The following is a 21,667-nucleotide window of genomic DNA, read 5'->3' as shown; positions in this document are numbered from 1 at the left end:
TTCTGATTAAAATCTACCGTTTTCGAATAATTTAACAATCCCTAATTATGTGTTGACCTATACATATCATGGATGCCATTAAAGTTGTCGAGTTTACTTTAACAACATTAACCTTTTGGTGTCATTTGTAAAAATAATTGCTTAATAGCTTATATTATTTCTGACAAAATAATAGTTTAAGGACCAATCTAGAAGTTTAGGTATATTTTGGTACCAATCTACTAATTAAACCTCTATGCAATCAATGAGCTGCAAATTGCAAGTGATGTCCACCTCTCGAAGCTGTTAGCATCAATTGCTGAAACAGAGCAGAGACCAGGAGAAAAAAGAAAGAGGCAAACCCCATCTTCTAGACTTCGACAACAAACAAATCTCAATCAACTATTTTTTCTAAAAAAAAGGGAAGAAAAATTGTACTTTAATCTCATCAAATGATTAGTTTTGGAAGCAATCCATCACCAGCAGCACCACCACCACCACGAGAAGATGCATGGATTAATTCTTACCAAAAGCTACTTCCTCACTGGCACTCCGTTTCTCTTTCTCATCAGGTTCAGCTCTTTTAATCTTATTTTTCATAAATTGTTTGTGAAATTTTAGTTGAAAACTTGAAGATGAGCAATAAAGGAAATTACCCTTTGTTCATTTTCCTTTTAACTGTTCAATTAATGATACTTTTGGAAAAATTTCACGGGAACTTGTTTGTTTAACTGAAATCGATCTGGGAAAATTCTGGGCGGTTTTTAATTTGATTTTGTATGAGAGTTTTGAATTTTGGGTATCAAGGTATAGTTCTGCTAATGTTGAATGCAATTGCATTATGATATTGGGAAAAAGAAACTGGAAATTTCTGGGTAGCACTCTGTTACTGTACTGTTGTGTGAGAATTACATTATGGGAATTCTTTTTGTGTGTGAAAATTTTGATCAAGTCGAGCAATTAAAGAGATTACCCTTTGTTAATTTTCCTTTTACTTGTTCAGTTAACATTATTGGCCTAAGAATCCATGGAATTTTTTTTTTTAACTTAAATCTAGCTGAGTCTCATTAGTGTTGTAGGTAAGATCTTTGTAGAGAAAGTTTTGGTCTTTCACCGTATAGGTTACGATTATATTAATTTCAAGGATTGAATTCTTCCTGCTTTGTTCCACTAGCTGTTCTTAGACTTTTGTAGACTCTTTTATGAACTGTTCTTAATCAATTTTTGCAGCATTCAACGATACCGATATCGATATCTAGAGTTAATCAGTTTGATGCCGCTAGATTGGATGTTGAGATGTCAGCTATGTTGAAAGAACAGCTGGTTAAAGTTTTCTCCTTGATGAAGGTATCTTTTTGTTATTGAATCCGTCCGTGGTCTAAAAAAAATGATGTTCTATGCAATTGTCTGAATTTGTTTCTTTCTTTTGTTGGGGTTAGCCAGGAATGTTATTTCAGTATGAACCTGAACTCGATGCTTTCCTTGAGTTTCTCATTTGGAGGTTCTCAATTTGGGTAGATAAACCTACTCCAGGAATTGCTCTTATGAATCTGAGATACCGAGATGAACGTGTCATGGAAATAAGAGGAAAAGGTAAGAAGTCTGGACTTATCTTTATTGTGCTGCGAATACCATGTTTCTTCGACTCATCATTTTTTTGTGAAAGTCTGTCTGACACATTATCGAACATTAATATGGGATCTGACTCTCCAAGAAGGCAAGAACCCTCCAAATTAGGGGAGAGCGTTCGATCGAATCAGTAAAAAAGTTTGAGTTATATTTTCGAGTCAAGTTGACTTGTTTGAGTTTCTATTTAAATTTAATTGTAAATATTTATAATATTATGGTACTATTTGATTCCAATTTAAATGACTTTCTAAAACCATATACAATACATATATATTTCTTCATATTTTTTTTGATATATGATCTACTTATACATATGAGTCGAGAGACTCGACTCAAACTTGGAAACCAATCCACTAATTACTAAAAATTTTGAGTTATATTTTGTAACTCAACTTGAACTTGAATTTTTTTTTAGTCGAGTCAAGTTTATGAAATTATGACTCGAAGTCAATTCGAGTCGAGTCGAAAAGATCAGTTTTTCGAGTTGTCAAGTTTTTCTCACCCCTACTCCAAATACATAACAAAACCTAGAAAAAAAACTAAGCATATCATGTACCCGTATCCGACACTCACACGAGTCTGAGTAACATTACATGTTAGTTTGCCAACCAAATCTGGTACTATTTTGTTGCCATTTATAACTAGTTGCGTTGTTGATTGTAGTTATTTTACTGCAAATTATCAGTGTTATTAATCAAAACTAAGTTGTCTTTTCTTTGCTCGTCTGTTGTTTTATTCTCGTGCAGCCTTATCAATGGCCTTACTTTGTGCTTCTCTTATATTTCTGCAGTAAGAACTAGTTTGGAAGGCCGGGGCTAACTGTTGCTCAGAAAATGTGGTATTGCATTGCCGCGGTTGGTGGTCAGTATATTTGGGCTCGTTTACAGTCATTCTCTGCTTTTCGCCGATGGGGTGATTCTGAGCAGGTGCAGATTCTATATCCTTGGTCCAGTTTTGTTTTCTTCTTCTTCTTCTTCATGTATTCCCCTGGGAAGAGTTTGGACACCATTTGAAGTGGATTCTGATTTTCCTTGTCTAGAGGCCATTGCACGGCGAGTTTGGGGTTTAATGCAACGTATCGAAGGGATTTATAAGGCGGCATCATTTGGCAACCTACTCATATTTCTTTACACAGGACGGTAGGTTTTAACTTTTAAGTATTGAATACCATGTTTATCTGAGTCTCACTAGTGTTACAGGAAAATATAAAAACATACAAAAGGAAAGAAGCACAAATAACAGGCATAGTGATTTAACTTACAATGTTTCGTATCAAGTTTGCGCTTATCATCTTTACGGTATGAAATTGATTGATTTGTCTGGTTTTGGGTTGATATATATTACTGTATTCTATCGAACATGCATGCTTGGTGATTAGGGAACTTTTATCTGGTTTGGGAAACCTGTTTTTCTTAGATCGCCTTCAGGCATTCACATCGACCTTTTTTCATCTCTTCATCTAATGCAGGTATAGAAACCTAATCGAAAGAGCTTTAAGAGCAAGACTTGTCTATGAAAGCCCTAATATGAACCGAGCGGTTAGCTTTGAGTACATGAATCGCCAGTTGGTGTGGAATGAGTTTTCGGTAATATTTCCTTTTTAAGCCAGCATCTAAATGTTTGGCTCGAAAACATTTACATGTCCTATTACTTTTTGAAATGTACATTGGTAGTTGTTTGTAGGATAGGCGCCACTAGAATAAAAGACTGTAGCTGAGGTGCATATTATGCAGAATTTACGGAAAACCTATTCATCAGCTGTATTGTTAAAATGGCCTTTTATCTCTTATGTTTCGACATGGCTTGGCATAGTAGTATTATTAAAAGGGCACTGATAGTTTTTCCCGGATTTTCACCTGTGATGAATGTGTTTTCATAGTTGCGTTTGCTATCATGCAGGAAATGCTTCTGCTGCTTCTCCCTCTTCTTAATTCGTTGACGGTTAAAAGTTTTCTTCAGCCGTTCTCGAAGAACAATTCTTCAGGTTCTGCAGAGGATGATTCTACTTGTCCCATTTGCCGGACAAGTCCGACACTTCCGTATCTCGCCCTCCCTTGTCAGCACAGGTAGGTTAAGTGAACTCTGTCCTATTCTCCCGACACCCTTCTAGTTTTTGTTGCCGTACTTTCTGTACTCGATGAACGATTAGCTCAAAATATGTACGAATTTGAGCCGACCAAAAAAGAAAAAGGAAGATTGAAATATATGCATTTTCATGGTGTTGGATAATTTTCAATTGTTGCTTCATTATAGGTTATAATTGATTACAATTTCATATCACAGGTATTGCTACTACTGCCTACGAACACGATGTGTGGCAGCTCCATCGTTCCGGTGTTCCCGATGCAATGAGCCTGTTGAGGCAATGCAACGGCACGGCAGCATCGTTGGGCATAAAACTAATACTCAGTAATTTAGTTGGATAAGAGCTTTGTATACTAAGGTGGTGTTTGTTTTCAGTGTGCAAGTTCTTCAAACTACTTATGTATGCGTCGCGCAGACCATGCGCAGACATTAGACTTCGCAGACTGTTTGTTTTTTAGAAGACAGAAGCTCTTCAAATCTGCGCTAGCTCTTCTTGGTGCATACTTGGTTTACCTCTTCAAACAATTATAAAATATAGTTATTTATTAAAATAATTTTAAATAATTTAAAAGGTTATTTATTTTAAATAATTTTTTTAAATAATTTATTATATATTATTATATTTAATAAAATAAATTATAAAATAAAATAATTTATTTTAAAATAATTTATTAAAATAATTTATTAAAATAATTATTTTAAATAATTATTATAAATTTATTTTAAATAAATATTATAAAATAGATTGATTTATTTTAATAATTTATTTTAAATAATTTATTAGTATGAATTGATTTATTTTAAAATATGGATTGATTTATTTTAAATAATTTATTAGTATGATTGATTTATTTTAAAATATGGATTGATTTATTTTAAATAATTTATTAGTATATTGATTTATTTTAAAATATGGATTGATTTATTTTAAATAATTTATTAGTATGAATTAATTTATTTTAAATAATTTATTTGTATGGATTGATTTATTTTAAATAATTTATTAGTATCGATTGATTTATTTTAAATAATTTATTAGTATATATTGGTTTATTTTAAATAATTTATTTGTATGGATTGATTTATTTTAAAATATGGATTGATTTATTATTGTAGTTGTATAGATTGATTTATTTTAAATAACTTATTAGTATGAATTGATTTATTTTAAAATATGGATTGATTTATTTTAAATAATTTATTATTGTAGTTGTATGGATTATTTAAATTTCAGTATTGTAAAACTAAAATTATTTAAATCTCAGTATTGCAAAACTCTTTTAAGTTTAAAAAATCAGTTTATTTATATTTCAGTTCATTTTAGAGTCTGCAAACGTTAAAAAAACAAATAGTCTTCTTCTTGCAGACTGCAGACTTTTGGTCCACCTCTTCTGCTGCAGATGTGGTCCGCAGACTGCAGACCTTTTACCTCTGCAAAAACAAATACAACCTAAGAAATCAACAGGAACGCCCGTTGTGGGATACACTATAGTTTTAGAAAATAAAAGTCCTTTGTTCTAAAGAAGTAATTCTTTTGGTATGGGTATCTTTATTTTTTATTTTATCATATAATTATATTATACGAAGACATATGAAATAGGACACTTTGGAACACATTATCCCTTTAATTAAAATGTATTAAAATTAAGTACAATGTGAAACTAAAAAAAGTTAGGTATTTAATTGTACCATTAAAAAAATTAGATACCTAATTGCAAGAAAAAGGGTACCACATTACACAAAAATGTGAGAGAGGTACTAAAAGTGATTTACCCTATTATATATTTACACTAAAATCATATATTATATACGCTTTACATATGCTTGAAGCAGACAAGGAACCCACCTTCCTCTTAACATTGCACTATCTTGCTCTACGTTTACACACTTATCCTGAGTAACATTTTCTCATTCACACATCAATGGGTCTCTTTGAATTCGAACCATCGTCGGCTCAAAAAGAATTGTTGCACCGTGCTTCTACCATGCCCCTTTGCCAACCGAATCGTCTCCCGATCAAAACTACGTTGTTTTCCCCTACTACCACCACTTGAAGGGAATCCAATGGTGCGATCGACGATGGGTACTATACGCGGTCGCCTTTGTGTTGTTAGCCGCCTTGGCGTTCATATTCTGGCCATCGGATCCCGAAATTAAGATCGCACGGGTGCACGTAAACCATATGCAAGTTCACACTAAGCCCATCGTAACATTAGATATATCTTTGGTGTTGACATTGAAAGTGAGGAATTGGGATGTGTATACCATGGACTTTACCACCTTGGATGTTGCGGTAGGGTACCGAGGGAAGACGCTGGGGCACGTGAAGTCGGAGCACAGTCATGTGAGGGCGATGGGGTCGTCGTACGTCAAGGCGGTGCTTGAACTTAACGGGGTCGAGGTGTTTTCCGATGTCGTATACATGCTTGAAGACTTTGCCAGAGGAACTATCCCCTTTGATACTGTCACGGAATTCGTAGGCTGGCTTGGTTTTTCCTTCTTTAGGTTCCCTTTGAAGGTAAATGAAACATAAATCTCTTCCTTTTTAAATCCCAGGGACTAAAACCATAATTAGACCCTGCAGATGTGACCCGAATCATGTCTAATTTAATCCATGAACAGGCAAAAATATCATGTGAAATTATGATAAATCGAGCAAGTCAGAATATCATCCGTCAAAATTGTTACCCCTCAGGTAAGGCAGTTTAACAATTCTCGATACGAATATGTTTAATATTTTTAATTTTTTTTTGAAATATTTATATCCGACACTCATCTAGACCATGAACCCAAGTGTATGTTTTCAAGGGACTTTCTAAGTGAAATATATTCGAAATTCATAACCGATTCAGAAATGAACTGAAAGATGAGGTACAGTAGAGTGCGGTGCAAGCTGAAGGATGCCGCCAATGTTGCAGAGCTGTAAATACGTATACATTACGTATTTTTATGTTGGTTTATGCTGTCGTTAATCTGTGTAAAATTGATTTTTCATATGATTTTATGAAAATTATTTAATGGAGTAGTAAAATAAAATCTTACTTATACCAGAAGTTACGTTACTTTAATCAAAGGAGAAACCCAATAATTATGTTAAAACCCGAATCCCACATCGGTTGGTGAATGAATGGAGGATGGTTGCGTTTATATAAAAGAGGAGGGAATGGTGATGGAGAGGGCTTCTTCGCTTCTTTGCGCTTGGGGCAATAGCTCAGCTCATGAGTTACTAACCGAGGCGCGTCCACTGCCCGGTTGAAAACTATTACCAAACCCCCTCTTAGGCCTGGGTAATGCCCCTGGCCTTCGGGAATTCCTGGAAGGTCTCCCTTCGAGGTAAAGCCGTATATTCTCTAGTTCATAATTGTTAATATTTTATTCTCGTAGGCCATTTAAAGAATGGTAGAGATGAGGCATTTTCAATATTGAAAAGGAAGATGAGATTAAGATAATGTGGACTTAATGGTAACATGATGAAGAATAGGCCTGAAACGAATATGTATATAATTTGTGTAACGTAGTTTGTCCTTTTATTCGTGTTTATTAAAATAATAAATGAATATAAATTTAAATAATTTAAGTTTATTAGTAGTTTGTTCATTATTAAAATAATAAACAAATACAAATGAATATAAATTTAAAAAAATTTAACTTCAAAAATAATCTTTGAACAAACGAATTTAACTTTTTTTTCAATCTAATGATAATGAATTTAAATGATTTAGCTTTTTATCAATTTAGTGATGTGAAAGGGATAATGAGCTATTGGATAGAAGATATATGTGAACAAATTTAATTGAGCATAAATAGACGGATTATTAAATGGTTAATAAATATAAATTAATGAACAAGTCATGTATTCATATATGTTTATTTAATTGAACGGATAAAATTATGTTTATTTAATAAATAAAAATAAATAAACTTTCTCTGAATAGTTTACAAACGATTTGCTTAACGTTGAGTTTATTATCATCCTAACAAAGAAAGATGCCAATGATGACAAAGAAAATGAAAGTCAAGGGAAGAACGAAATTCAAAGGAAAGTGATATAGAAATATAATTTTAAGAAATTTTAAAATTTGAGAAATAAAACTTCACATCAACTCCGAAAAAAGCTCGAGTGATAAAAAATAGAGCAATTTAAAACTTTGATGAAAAGCATAATTTACCCTTCAGTTATTTGAAAGTTGATCAATATTTTATAGCTCGTTTGTATTTGGAGCATACTCGTTTCTATACGGAAACATATTTGAACAAAAGTCAGTTGGCTTGTTTTCGATTTACACAAAAATGGCTGTGGTCGCCATGTCCCATCCTTCATAATCTCATTAGCACCAACAAATTTTAGTTAGGGGAAGATTGCCTGAAAGTTTCCGAAAGTTTCTTTCCTCTATACGGGAATGTTCAACTTAGCTACGCATCCAAAAGTTACCGATGGTTGGCATGACATTTGCGGTTATATGATTCTTCTCCTTTCTGATACTACTCCAAGATCATTGATCTAGGAAATATAATCCCGAAAGTCTCAAGCTTTCACTACGACCCCTAACCGAGCATCAAATTGGCGAATGGCTTCCCTTGTGTAACTGTTCCGACAAGATAAGTTTAGTTCCTCTGATTGCCAGTCATTTCTTTTGTTTTGAGGTACTGCTCATACAAAGAACGATATCTCGCAGGCACGTAATCCTTGAATCTGTTACAGATGACAACAGAGAGCAAGATCCAGTAAAAAGTAACACCCGTAATAGTTACAATTTAACAAGGGGAATATCAATATCGATAGTCTAGGTATGATTAAGCAATGCCCAACTGACGACGTAATTAATTGCTCGGCTAATGGAAGAACCGTTGTGACAGCCATTTTAGAGTAGATGCATACCTTTCAAGAAGAGGAAGCCTCTCAGGTCCTGAAAATAATCCCACAATACGTTGTAAAAGATTATCAATCTTTATCACTGTGGACTTCATTTCCTTCATGTAACCCACAAACTGTATGTATTCTGCTGGACTAAGTTTCTCTTTCACCTGAAGACCAGAAAAAAAATCCCCTAACCCAAATCAGCCACACAACACCATCAAGAAAGTGAAAATCAACTTGTACTGTGAATTTGAAGAGGAAAGCAGCAAAAGAAACATTAACAGAAATCACTACAGGGAAGATAGTTCGACAAATAAACAACGAATGAAAGCATGTCTTTTCAATTTGATTTCTATAGAGGCTACAAAGATAGGTTTCTGAACTCCTAAAGTCATTCCAGAACTTTATAGACTTTTCTGTTTTTGTAACGTTACAGTCCAGAATTTTCCCCATTGGTTTCACATTACACCTTCCCATTTCCATAAATCAATATGTTCTGGAGTTAGCATGTTGGCTTGTGTCGGTACTAAAAAGGGTCTGGAACTTCTCTTTACATGGTTGATGGATAGAATCAAAACAAATATCAATACAACTAAATATTTCGACTGCTGAATACATATGTAAGAAATTTTGGAAGAAAAAGATGATACATTTTACCTGAATCAGAAAAGCGGAACCTTTTGATTCCTTGGCACCACATTGTTCAGCACTTACGTGAAGATCATTGTTTTTATGCTTGAGAAACTTAGCATCCACAGCAGCAGCTCTAGCATCCTTATGTTGTAAATGATCATTAGCATTCAAAATTTATGTAGCACCAGAATAATTGTTGTGTTTCATTGCACTTACTGTAGGAGGAAGATCTCTCGGCACTGATCTTTGGGCATCTGATGCATTAACAGTGGAACTTTTATCATGCTGCAATTCATTATGCTCTATAAGTAGAGCCTTGCGTTTCTTCATAGAACATGGCACTAGTTGTTTCTGTTTACTTTCTTGTTTCTCCAAAGAAAGATCACCAGTCAAACCAATAATATCATGATTCGGATATTGCATTTTCCCCTTCCCGTTAATTAGCAACCTTTTCTCTTTGGTCATTGGATCACTTGATCGCTTCAACCTTTTCAAATCCATACAAGGAGTGAAACATGAAAGATTCGCAGGAAGAATATCTCTGAGGTGGTTTGAGCTGTTGCTGCTTTTAACTACTAAAAGAGAAGATAGTTTGTCTTTGAAGTGAGGTAGATCCATTGATGTAGACTGCAAAAACTTGTTATTAAGTTGCAACCCATATGAAGGAAAAAGATGAACATAAGTTATTCAAAAGGATGAGTTTAGGCATGAAAAACAATAGATACCGAAGCAGGGAGTTTTCCTGGGTAAGATTTTTCCAGAGGCCGATCTGCTTTTATATCCGCACTTTTTCCTATACAAAGAAATACAACGTAAACAAGTAGCGTTTCTCATCTACCATGCCAAATAGTTGATTAATGATGGATATATAGAGCTCATTTTTCATAATTTAGTACTGGAATGTAAAGTGACTAGAGAAGTCACCAGATTAAATTAATTGAACTGTTGTGAACCGAGCCTGTTAGGAAAGGCCACTAGTTTTGATTCTTTAATTAAGGCTTAGGTTGCTTTTTTTTTCTTTCCTTAGATCTCTTAATTGTGCTTTTGTTTCAATTGATTTATTTCCTCTCTAAAATAGATTTCCTATTTATGTAATAAGATTGGTCCATATTTAAAGGAAAGTATAGAACAATAAAGCCTAACTATCAGAACCCCTAAAGAGATATGAGCCTCTCTAAAGAAGTCCTACGGTTTCAGTCTCTTTCTGATGTGCTGCACTATCAATCAGAGCCCGTGAAACAATCCTGTTTGCCTATTCTTAATATGAATTTATCATTACTTTGTCAGGTCAAAATGAGGGAAAGAAAATCAAAAAGAAAGGGCTAGAGAAAACCGTGTGTTAATATTAAAACATCAAATAGAAGGGTATGCTACCTGATGAAGATTCCTTAATCCCCTCATCAGGAGCTGATGCTGTAGAAGATGGACTTAAATCTGCATGAAAATACGAAACATAGGTGATTTAATGAAGGCAATGTTGGTGACAGCATGATTAAAATGCTAATATAAAACTACAGACTTCATATCTTTATAAGTAAAAGAAAGCTTGGCTTAAAAGCAGCTACATCAATAATTTTGGACATTATAAATGTAGACATAAATCAAATAAACGGGACAACAGTAACATTATTAAAGGACACTTAACCAATGCTTTTGTGGTCTGCTAGTGCTTGTTCTGGCATTGCAGGAACATGGGTTCCTCCATCTCGAAAGAAACGAGTCAGCGTAAAAACAGCATCACCAAATTTGGTGTAACACTGCAAAAGCGAAGAGGAATAAGCAGAATCCTTCAAATAAATGGTCGTTTCATTTCTAGAAGTATACCTTAATATGAGGTTGTATCCAAACTGATATTTGAGATTGACGACTTGATTGAGCAAACCTGTAAAGATCTCAGAAGATAAAGTTGTGGAAAGCTTTCGTATTTAAAACCTATTAGAAAAGGTGCTCCTGTTTTCTAATTCTAATTGCATTTTACTTGTATCTGAACTTTAACTTCTGTAATTCTCAGCCTACAAAAGCAGGCTGTTTTCCTTTCTTTAAAAAAAAAAAAACAATTCGAAGAACTTTGAAGTAAAATGTGAAATCAATGTAGAAATAAGAACATGAATAACAGTTTTAAACCCTCACTAGAGGAGAAAGAAAAACAATACTAGAAATAACAGTTTTAAGTAAAATTGTTCATATGACATTTTCAACTTTAAAGTATTTACTACACATGGAAAATACTTGCACGAAAAATTACAATAAAGGATAACAGAAAACAAATACCTTTCATCACAAAAGATAATCGCTCCATAATCGTGGCGGTGACGGATGACTCGTCCGACTGACTGATTTACAGCTCTTGACGCTTGTTGGTTGTACCACTCGTCTCCAGTTAACAACTTAAGCATCTGATGAAATCAGCCATAACTTGTTTACTTTAACAACTAAAAACATTTATGTTAAGATTAAAAAACATCTAGCAATGTCTCATCAGTCATCACCTTACATCCTTCCCTGGGTGATTGTGCCTGTAGGTCCAAGTACTCACGTTTGAGACGAACCTGTCATATTTTCAGATTTGAAAAGGAACATATATATATACACACACACATGAAGCAATGAAAAGGTCATGGTATGTGTTTGTTGATACATGCATCGGATATAAACGCTCATTTGCAATAGCCAAATTAGTTATATGATGGTCATTCCACGGTAATAGATTTAGAGAAAATTAAAAGAAAAGAAAAGTTCATAACGAGTGAAGAGTGAAACTGCCAATGAAGAAACTGAGTAATAGGATAAGAATATGACCAAACCTTGGGGTCTGTCCTAGTGGCAAATGGCATCCCAGTGATGACCACTGCCCTTCCAGCATGGTCAGCAAAATCTAATCCTTCACTGACCTGAACAAATAGAAAAAAGAAAGACATGGTAGAGTGAACCTGAAAAAATAGAAAAAAGAAAGACATAGTAGACAAGGCTGAACTTCAGAAAGATAATTAGGAACTATTTAGAAACAAAATGACTAGTTCAAATGAGAAGTGTTTGAGAAGCAAAAACACCAAACAAGAGCACACTAATGTAAACTTGCAAGCCATGTGGAGCATCACTTATTATCAAGAAATGTGGCCTAAGTCATTCCTTTCTTTATATTATTACTAACATTGTTCATACAGATCTAGAGAAACTAAATCAGACATTCGTATAAATAAGAAGTTCAGGATCGCAAAGAAAATTACTCCATAGTTTAATCCAAGATTTAGTAACATGTACAAGATGCAAAACTCACATCTTCTAAATATATAGAAAGAATGATCTATTAAGGAATCATAAACCAGGCAGTGCATTATCCAAAAATCAGAGTGCTAGAAACATATTATGGAACTTTTAGAACACATCTTTTTCCATCTTGGGGGTAGCATGTATTTTCCATTGATAAGATTAAAACACTACTACACATGTACTATGTCGGAGAAGTTTGTGATGCTGTATCTCTAAAGCCCTCAAGCAACCTTCCACAATCACAATTTATGATCCAAAAGTCCGAAGGAGATCTCTACTTTTTTGTCACCATATGACAGGATGCATGTATGTCTGGCACAGTGCAAAAACAAAGTTTTGTTTTAAGTTTGGATGAGAGCAACTTACCTTGCCACGACAAACAGCAAAAAATACTGCACCTGAATTGGAGGTGTCCTTTAGTTTAGTCATGTAGTCCTGCCAAGAAAAGAAACTATTTATCCGTGCTACAAAGTCTTTGATTACCACAGAATACTGTAAAAGAAAAATTAAAGTTTTCATTCATCTACTACCTCAATTGCCTGAGGAAAAAGGGATGATTGTCTGGGTTCAATAACGGGTTTCTTAAATTTGCATATTCTTTCCCATATTGTACTTGAATTTGTGTTACCCTGCAAGGAGAAAGAACATAGTGTTTATGAAGCTAAAATTAATGGAGTCACTTCCCCTTCTTCATTAATCTTGTTCAAAGATCTTACAGTGTTCTTCCAACAGCTAATGCACTGGTCCAAAAGGTAGTAAGAAGGGAAGAATACAAGCAGTCCATCAGGTACAATTCGAGAAAAATTGACTGGAAAAAAAGAACTGTTACTATGGCATTATGGCTACTGAGTCAAATATGGAAACTTTTATGCTGTCAATTATCACCATAAACTAATGCATAGGTCAGACCGCTCAATTTTAGCACAATGCCTCAAGTCCATGATGGTTTACTTGAGGGCTTCTTTTTTTCATTTTTTTATAAGAAAGAGATGTCTCATTAAAACCCCCTTCATATCCATCGAAATACAAAGAAAGTATCTCAATGAACATTGGAAGGAGGAAAAGAGTACCTCATATAATTTATTATTAGAGCCAACATACACCAGAAAGTAAAAAGAAGAGCCCAGCTAGGAGCAACACCTAATCTAAACAATACCCCCTAGAAACAAACCAACCTATCCAGCCAGACAAGAGACAAGCCAAATTAGCCAACGCCTGATTTTGCTAACTTATCCGCCTCCCAATTAACACTTCTCTGAATGTGCCTAATAATTACATTACGATCCAACACACAATGGACAATTTCCTTTACCAACCGATCAAACGAAGCGGGGCAAGAGCCAGGATTCTTAATCCAATTCAGAGCATTAACACAGTCACTTTCCAAAATCAACTGTCCCTTTGTACCCCACTCTGACTCCACAAACAGAGACAAACCAGCCTGAAGGCCTTCAGTTCTGCCAGGACAGGAGGGCTGGGACCTACATGTGAGGAAAGGAACCCAGCAGCTTGCTCTCCGCATCTCTAAGAATACCACCAATGCCACTATTTTTCCAATCCCTATTGACAGCACCATCCACATTAACTTTTTTAAAAAAACAGGGGGGGGGGCGGTGGACTCCAGGAGACCGAGGCAGGGACGGATTGCTTAAGACATTTGCAGGAATCAGCCAAAGCAGGGTCCCCAATAAGGCAGTTGAAATGAATAGGGAAATTGGGGAACTTTTCCTTTCTTTAAAAGTTATTGTTTCTATGAATAAGCTTAGAAATCCCTCTTAGATCAGAGCATTAACCGTTGACATTGCCTCATGTAAACAATGTGCTCTTTCTTTTACAAAATCTGAATCTTTTGAACATATATACTCAGCCACCAGGGTAGAGTCATAGCACATTTTTATCTGTAGTCGAATGATCTCCCACTGAAAGTTGCTATGGACCTATTGGCGATTAACATGACTTTCTCACATCTGTTATTCAAAACAATTATACTTCCAATGAATTATCTAGTGCAATAACATGAAGTTGAGAAGAGAATCAACGGCCTTTCTACCATCAATAAGTGATTATATTTCTTATTGGATTGAAAAGCTGAGAAGAGAATCTAGAGATCATTGACCAACACTATTTGTTCTACCATTGGCACACCAGACTATTACCAATGAAAAGGTTCACATACCAATAGCATTCCCGAGTTCTTGTTTGTATTCTGGAGAATCACGATTCCTGAAAGATGAATTGAAGGGACGACCTGAAGGACCAAGTGAGACAACTCCAGCCCATATCTGATTTGAGGATATTACATGAGGATTTTCCAGCTGAACAGGAAAATCTCTGAGATAGCGTGCAGAAGGTTTCTCTTTAGTAACTAATATTCAAGAAAGCCAAAGCATAATAGATGTAGAAATAATGAATTTGGGAAGCTTACAATTTCAATTCTTGTGCAAATGAATCCAAGGGAGATAATGTACCCGATGTCACTAAAATAGATCCAACGCCCATTTCGGTGAATGTTTGCATGGCAATGCCTGGATTGAAGCACCACCAGCCGAGTGTCCGTGATGACTTACCTGCCAAAATTCAAAAAGATGAAAATATAATTCACTTTTATGACAAAGCATATCGAAAGAACACGACAGAATGCTGGTTTCCAGCACCAGAACCTTACAGCTCCTTAATCTGTTATTATTAACTAATGAAGCTATATGAAAAGCATAAATTATTTTCGAAAGGTATAATAAATTCAGAGGAAAAAAATATAGACATAAAACTTTACCATCAAGAGAGCATGTGCACCTATAGCGCACCTTGGAATACACAAAAATCTTGCTATATTTGTCTGCCATCTTCGTATACAGGAGGTTGGAAGATTCAAATTTTGTAACTAAATGCTTTCACTATTCTACATGAGTACAAGCAAGGTTTTGGTTTTGAACAAGATGCAAGGAAATACTAACAACCTTGTTACTTTAAAAAATGACTCCAAAACACTGGTAACTCCGACAATTTCCAACTAACTTTACATGAATACACCAAGAAAAACTAGTTCCTTTTCAATACTTCTCATTGTTCATTTTTTGCTGAATCCATAGTGTGTCCCAGACTCCCGGCTAAAGCTTCATTTAGAATAGAGAAAAAAAAAAGAATAACTTATGAATCTTCTTCGAGAACCAGGAGATTCCTAGAAAAGATGGTGTTCATATGCCCATTTTAATTATTAAATCTGACAACCAGAAGAATCATGATCGCTTAACAGTGTAAACCTGATTTAAATAAAGTAACTTGAATCAAGCATGGCAAACACACATGAAGAAATTAAAGAACAAATAAAAAAATCTAACCATTTGGTCTCTTAGTTACCTTTGAAGATATCTGAAGCATTCACCTCAGCCTCTTGAACATGAACCTGAAATAACATATTAAAGTTAAAATATGAGATGCTAGCTTAGGGAAGAATAATACCGATATATTCCCCTGTTAAAAAAGGTAACGAGAACAACATCCTCAAAGCTCTGAGTTCCCAGCTTACACGATAACTATCAGCATGACTATTGCCCTTGTCTCTGAATATACTTTTAAGAATGTTGCCAATGCTTTCCAGCCTACTTCCAGTTCCCTTTGCATCATGCTTTTTATTTTCCTCAAGCAGCAGAATAGCATCATCAATAATATCAATAAGCGTAGAAGCAGTTTCATGCGTGATATTGAGATCAGCAAGTAGTTCATAAATGTAATGCCCATTCTTAGTAAATCCAAGTTCCTTGGATTCGATGGGGATTTCAGCAATTCGCTTCTGAAGTTTCAAAAGAAGAGCTGAAAATATGCAGAGTATAATAAATATATTGGTAAGGATATGATACACACACATATATAGAGAGAGAGATGCATGCATATATATACAACAGAATTAAAAACAAAATTAAGCTGAAGCTGCCAGCAAAGTGACTGAAAGATTTTCTAGAAGTACAATATCCTCAGCTTAAAGAACCAAAGCTAATTTAATGCAGAACAAATACAAACTCATAAGAACAAATGTTCCATTTGAAAATGGTTAAATGTTATATATAGTTGCATGCAAAAGCATTTCTAAGAACAGCAACATAGATGCACTATCAATGTACCAATTGACTTGCCTCTAAGGATTGCAAAGTTATCAGGATTCCTTGATTTATCATTTGATTCTTCTTGCCTCCCGACAGCCAGATCAGCACAATTTTTCGCTTCAGAAATACATGCCGTCAAAAGCCCAGAAGACAAGTCAAAAGAGGCTGCATCAGCACAGATGCTCTCCTGCATTATATTCCCATAAATCAATAGCTAAGCTCAATCTAACAGAAGGCAGAAAGTTAACCATTGGATCAGTTGGCCTATGTCATTCTTAGAATGACTAAATTCCAATGGTTAAGTGACCAAAAAATACGGATTAACAGCAGCAAATATGTTCTATCTAAAATTTACACAGAAGTTCCAGTTACAAATTTCAATTTTCCCCTTACAAGGTTGTGAGCTTCATCAAAAATCAGTATGCTGTTGTGCCACTCGAGGCTAAGAGATTTTCTATAATCATGATCTATAAGATAGTTGTAAGGTGCAAATAAAATATCAACAGCCTTGTGGAGTTCTCGTGATACATAATAAGGGCACCTACAAGAAGAAAAATATTGTATAAATTAGCAAGAAAACATGATCAGGAATATTAAAGTTAGTAGCGAGGGCTTTAGTAAGAGACATGAAATAAATAAAACAACCACCACCGCCACCATATAAAGTATTGAAAGGGAATACTACTACAGAAACCTACGGCCCATATTTTCTTCCAATATTCACCAAATCCTCTATATCAATAGGTTCATCTCCAATATGAGAGTTGTTCTTCATATAATCTACAGTAAACAAGCAACATTAGTGAACAGCAGATGCACCCCAACCATTTCAAAATAGAACTTTCAAAAAATAAATTAGAGAGATGGTTGGTCAATTCACTGGAAACAAGTGAATAGTATAGTCCAGAAGAAAATAGAACAGAACTCAACTCCTCCCTACTGATCATATTAGGCAAGTATCACCATCATCAAGTAATACTTCAAAGAAGGAAATCAAGCAAACTGTTTCTGCATTACCATGATGAATATAGGAATGTCTTATTTTCTTCTTATGGATTGGATAACAAACCAATGTGATAAAAAAACTTTAATACTAATTCCTAATAATCATCACACAATCTAAAGCCAGCATCAAAGTTTACCTCACCCCCTTTTACAGTCAGTTTATATAAGATAAAAGTTTAAATTAAATGAACTATTGAATAAATGCTGTATTCAAGGCATTGACAGTGCATGCCAAATGAAATCTATGCAGAAAAGTGAATAAGTACCAGCAACACGTGGAAAATGAGTGCAACGGCGCTTCCGGTCCTTTCTGCAAAGGGAACGACAGGCATTTGTCTGAGCTTTTCCTCTAAGTAAACTTACTTCTTCATGTATGCACAACTGCTCCCGAGATCCCAAAACTACCATCTTGGGCCTGTATATCCTCCAACATTCAAAAAGTCAAAACCCAAAGCGAAAATATTGAGCTTCTGAAAGTATCAACAAAAAAAAGTCCACTGGCACCTTGAAGGTGCTTAAGAACGTATTGTAACAACAATGATTAACATCAAGAGAAGTTCCCTTAGATATGATATATGACAATAAAAGGTTGGAAATCTGCAGTATCTTCACCTTTCTCTTTCCTTTGATAAAAGGCAAACGAATTTAACACCATAATCAAAGAAACGGAAATTCATGTGTTGTTATACCCTCAATTTTTTTCTTTTTAAAGACTCTAGCATGCAATATTTTGTATAAATACTGATCAGAAAAAACAACCAGCTAGGCAAGGAGTAAAATGCAGATAAATCCAATAATAATTCAAGTTGAAACCTAGAGTGAAAAGTGTGAAAGAAGTAGTTATCAACTCAAAAATATTCTCCTCTGCTCTGGATTGAATAAGACAAAATCAGACATATTTGATAAGCCAGCCAACATACGTTGGTCTACCACCAAATATGGGTAATGGCAAGACTGGGCTAGATTAGCTTAGGTGCAGATGTGAGACATAAGCATGAGCCAACAGATGCACTTTTAGTTTTTCCTTAAATTTGGAGGTAGTCATTTCAACTTTGAGGTATCAGATGTGAAACCAACTCCAACATTAGTAATGAAAAAGACATATTAGCATATTAATAATCTCCACTACAGCACGACCTGAATAACTCAACCACAATAATAAGCTAGTGGTGGAAACCTAAATAATATGTCATGAAAAATCAACTATGACCTGTAGTTGCTTCTTCTCAACTCTTGAACAACTTGCCGAAGTTGGCTATGAGTTCGCGAGGTATAAACAATGGTTGGAAGGTTACTGGCCTCAGATTGTGAAAATCCTACACCAGATTGGCTCCCGAAGAAATCACTCTTTATTTTAGTACTACCAGTTGAAAAACTACCCAAACTTTTCCTCCAAGCCAATGTGGCACATAGAAGACATAGTGTTTTCCCAGTTCCAGTTGGACTCTCCAAAAGTGCATTACATTTCTGGGACATAAAACAACAAGTAGAATACATCACTTGAATTAACAAAATTCGTACTATTACTATCCATCACTTAGTAATTTGGAAAATTTAACTCAGAACAATAACCAATTATTTAAAAAAGAATCAAAATTTCATTACTATATTTTAACAGATATATTTAAAAAATTAATTTCAATAAACTAAAACAGTGGTTTTTATACATTTTTTTAGAAAAAGTGTTGAAGAACATCATACAAGTGATCACTGTTCCTTAAATTCAATTCACTAGTGAGAGTAACAAATAAAATTCTTTGCCACTAAACAGAAAAAGGAAATAAAAAATATAAGTGAAAGAGATACCCTTTGGAGAGCTTCAATAACTTTCTCCATGTAAACAAGTTGGCAATCGTACGCCTCGAACGGAAAATCAACATCGATTCCACGTAATCTGTATGTAGGCATTTTCCTTTTCTTTTTCTGTTTGGATTACGAGAAAGTTGATAAAAGATGCCTTTGTTATATAGTTTGAATTGAGTCACAGAAACGTTGTATATAAACCCTAGCGGGCGAACGAATGTGAGTTAGATTTTCCCGCCATTACGCTTTCGATTAGTACAGAACTACAGGGGTAATTTCCAAAGAAGCTGCCGTATAGGTCAAATTCTCTACTAGGTCCCCAAACTATTTTTTTTTGGATAAATGCATTCCTTTATTTATTCAGAGAAAGCCGCCACTGAAATATTTGGCATTCCTCTCATCGTATAAACCACCGAATTCCAAGTAAGCTTCAGCACACCGTGAGAAGAGACCTTCCCTTAAGCCTACTTGCAGCCTAATTCAACTTCGAATTCCAACTCGCAATTCCCCGATGCAAATTACAGGCCCTCAACACCTTCGACCAAACATTCTTCAAGGACATCTTAAGAATACATGGTCTCAGGCCTCTTCAAAAGATGTACAGGACATGTATCACTGAAACAATATCGGACATACGGGTGATTCGATCCGAAATGTCACATTAGGACCACCGGAATGATCCACAATAAAAATATATGAAAATAAAATTTTACCAAACACAATTTAAAATGAGAAACAATTTATAAAAAAAATATAAGTTCATAAAATCATACATATATTAGAAATAGAATTCAATCATACATAGTATCAAATAAGTTTCAGACTCGGTATAAAAAAAATATGACCCCATGCTCCCTAACTATACTAGTATAATACTCTGCAAACAATGTCGAAGGAACTTCCACGCTGATGTCAATAATGCACATGATCAATTCCTTTAACCTAAAATGATGAGTAACAGAGTGAGTTTTGGGAAGCTCAGTAATATAATATTATTAAAAAGTGCTAAAGGCCAAGCAGATATATGATACAACATGAAAAATTCCATAGTTATTTAGGCATATACAAGTCCTTGTGATGAGTTAATATTCCACTAATTAAATCTTCAAGTAATAGTTAGGAAGCTTACGTAACATCCTCCATGCCGGTTAGTGATTAAATTGTGAGATTTAAAAATTCAGTGACCAAATTGGATAAATTGAAAAGTTCAAAGAATTAATTGAAATGTTTTGTGTATGATCAATTAACAAATAAGAAGGAACTAAAAGGGTAAATGAGTCTTTTATAAGGGGAAATAATTAAATATTAGTTGAGGATATTTTATACCCACGTGGAAGCTATTGGAGAGAACCAAAGTTTCCAGATTTCTCTTCTTCTTCATTCTTCTTCTCTATTGTGAAGCTAAGCTAAAGGTGAGTTTTCTTGTTGATCAAATTTGTGATGAATTTAAGGTTTCTTATTGATCATTAGATGATATCTAAGCTTAAGGAAAGCTTAGATTATCTTAAAACCATAAGATGAGGAGTACATGAAGAATTAAAGAAAGGAAGTAGAAAAGTGAAATCTTGAATTAGAGTTCATAATAAGAATTAGAAGTGGGATTTGATTTGTCATCAAGCTAATTAACGAATAGGAAGTGTTATAATTAAAATTTGAACATGTTGGAATTTGGGTTAGATCCTTAAATTCTATATGGAGGATTGAGTTTTTAAGTTTTAGAGGTGTTGAATGGATAATAATTAGTTTAAAAAAGTGTATGCAAGTTAGGGATATAAAAGGAGGTGAATTATGCAGTGTTGTGAGGATTATAAAGAGATTTTCGTGCTCAAAATGGCAATTCTAAGTAGAGTGCATCGATGCATCCTCAATTAATTGAACATCGAATGTCGTTAGTGCATCGATGCATAAGGAGTGCATCGATGCATTTTCAATTAAATGAACATCGAATGCCCTCAGTGCATCGATGCATAAGGAGTGCATCGGTGTACCTCCTTAAGAAGAAAACATCGAATGTAATTTGTGTACCGATGCACAGTTAGTGCATCGATGCACACACTGTAGAGTGCATCGATATACTGTAGAGTGCATCGATGCATACCTTTATTTAGAGATGAAAATGGCTTTTATTTTAGCCTAAGAAATGATAGTTTAGAATATACTAATTAGCATACTGATAAGTATCAATGAATTACTATGTAGATATCGAGCTTAAACGAGTTCTGGAACAATCGACAAGTAGGATCGATCAAGGGAAAGACAAAGAGATCTAGGTGAGTGCATATGCATAGCATGAATATAGTATTAT

General features: G+C 34.6%; 2 protein-coding genes, 1 non-coding gene and 1 pseudogene across 3 annotated transcripts; 3 read left to right on the top strand and 1 right to left on the bottom strand.

Moving 5' to 3' along the window:
- Window positions 1-321: 321 nt before the first annotated feature.
- LOC120119531 lies at window positions 322-4,082 on the top strand (annotated as a pseudogene).
- Window positions 4,083-5,629: 1,547 nt separating this feature from the next.
- On the top strand, window positions 5,630-6,425 carry LOC120119530 (the record flags this gene model as incomplete). Its single annotated transcript, XM_039139343.1, has 2 exons — window positions 5,630-6,211; window positions 6,316-6,425. Coding segments are annotated over 2 exons (669 nt in total), but the record flags the coding sequence as incomplete, so codon positions are not given.
- A 456-nt stretch (window positions 6,426-6,881) lies between these two features.
- On the top strand, window positions 6,882-7,028 carry LOC120120163. Its single transcript, XR_005515883.1, has one exon. It is a non-coding gene; the product is annotated as a U4 spliceosomal RNA (small nuclear RNA).
- Window positions 7,029-7,891: 863 nt separating this feature from the next.
- LOC120119529 (regulator of telomere elongation helicase 1 homolog) lies at window positions 7,892-19,591 on the bottom strand. The gene is made up of 24 exons (XM_039139342.1): window positions 19,366-19,591; window positions 18,770-19,026; window positions 17,826-17,974; window positions 17,253-17,334; window positions 16,948-17,095; window positions 16,585-16,741; window positions 15,981-16,264; window positions 15,812-15,857; window positions 14,880-15,021; window positions 14,631-14,785; window positions 13,171-13,262; window positions 12,985-13,083; window positions 12,821-12,889; window positions 11,989-12,075; window positions 11,674-11,733; window positions 11,456-11,580; window positions 11,009-11,066; window positions 10,830-10,941; window positions 10,559-10,618; window positions 9,910-9,977; window positions 9,401-9,820; window positions 9,209-9,325; window positions 8,573-8,718; window positions 7,892-8,386 (listed from the first exon to the last, which is right to left on the bottom strand). Exons 1-24 carry the CDS (start codon window positions 19,465-19,467, stop codon window positions 8,299-8,301), a joined length of 3,123 nt encoding a protein of 1,040 aa, XP_038995273.1. The 5' UTR covers window positions 19,468-19,591; the 3' UTR covers window positions 7,892-8,298.
- Between the last annotated feature and the right edge of the window lie 2,076 nt (window positions 19,592-21,667).

Source organism: Hibiscus syriacus, unplaced genomic scaffold (genome assembly GCF_006381635.1).
Source record: "Hibiscus syriacus cultivar Baekdansim isolate YM2019G1 unplaced genomic scaffold, ASM638163v2 tig00110332_pilon, whole genome shotgun sequence".
NCBI classification, from domain to species: domain Eukaryota; kingdom Viridiplantae; phylum Streptophyta; class Magnoliopsida; order Malvales; family Malvaceae; genus Hibiscus; species Hibiscus syriacus.
Note: the sequence above shows the minus strand (reverse complement) of the source record. Positions and strands in the feature narration are given on the sequence as shown.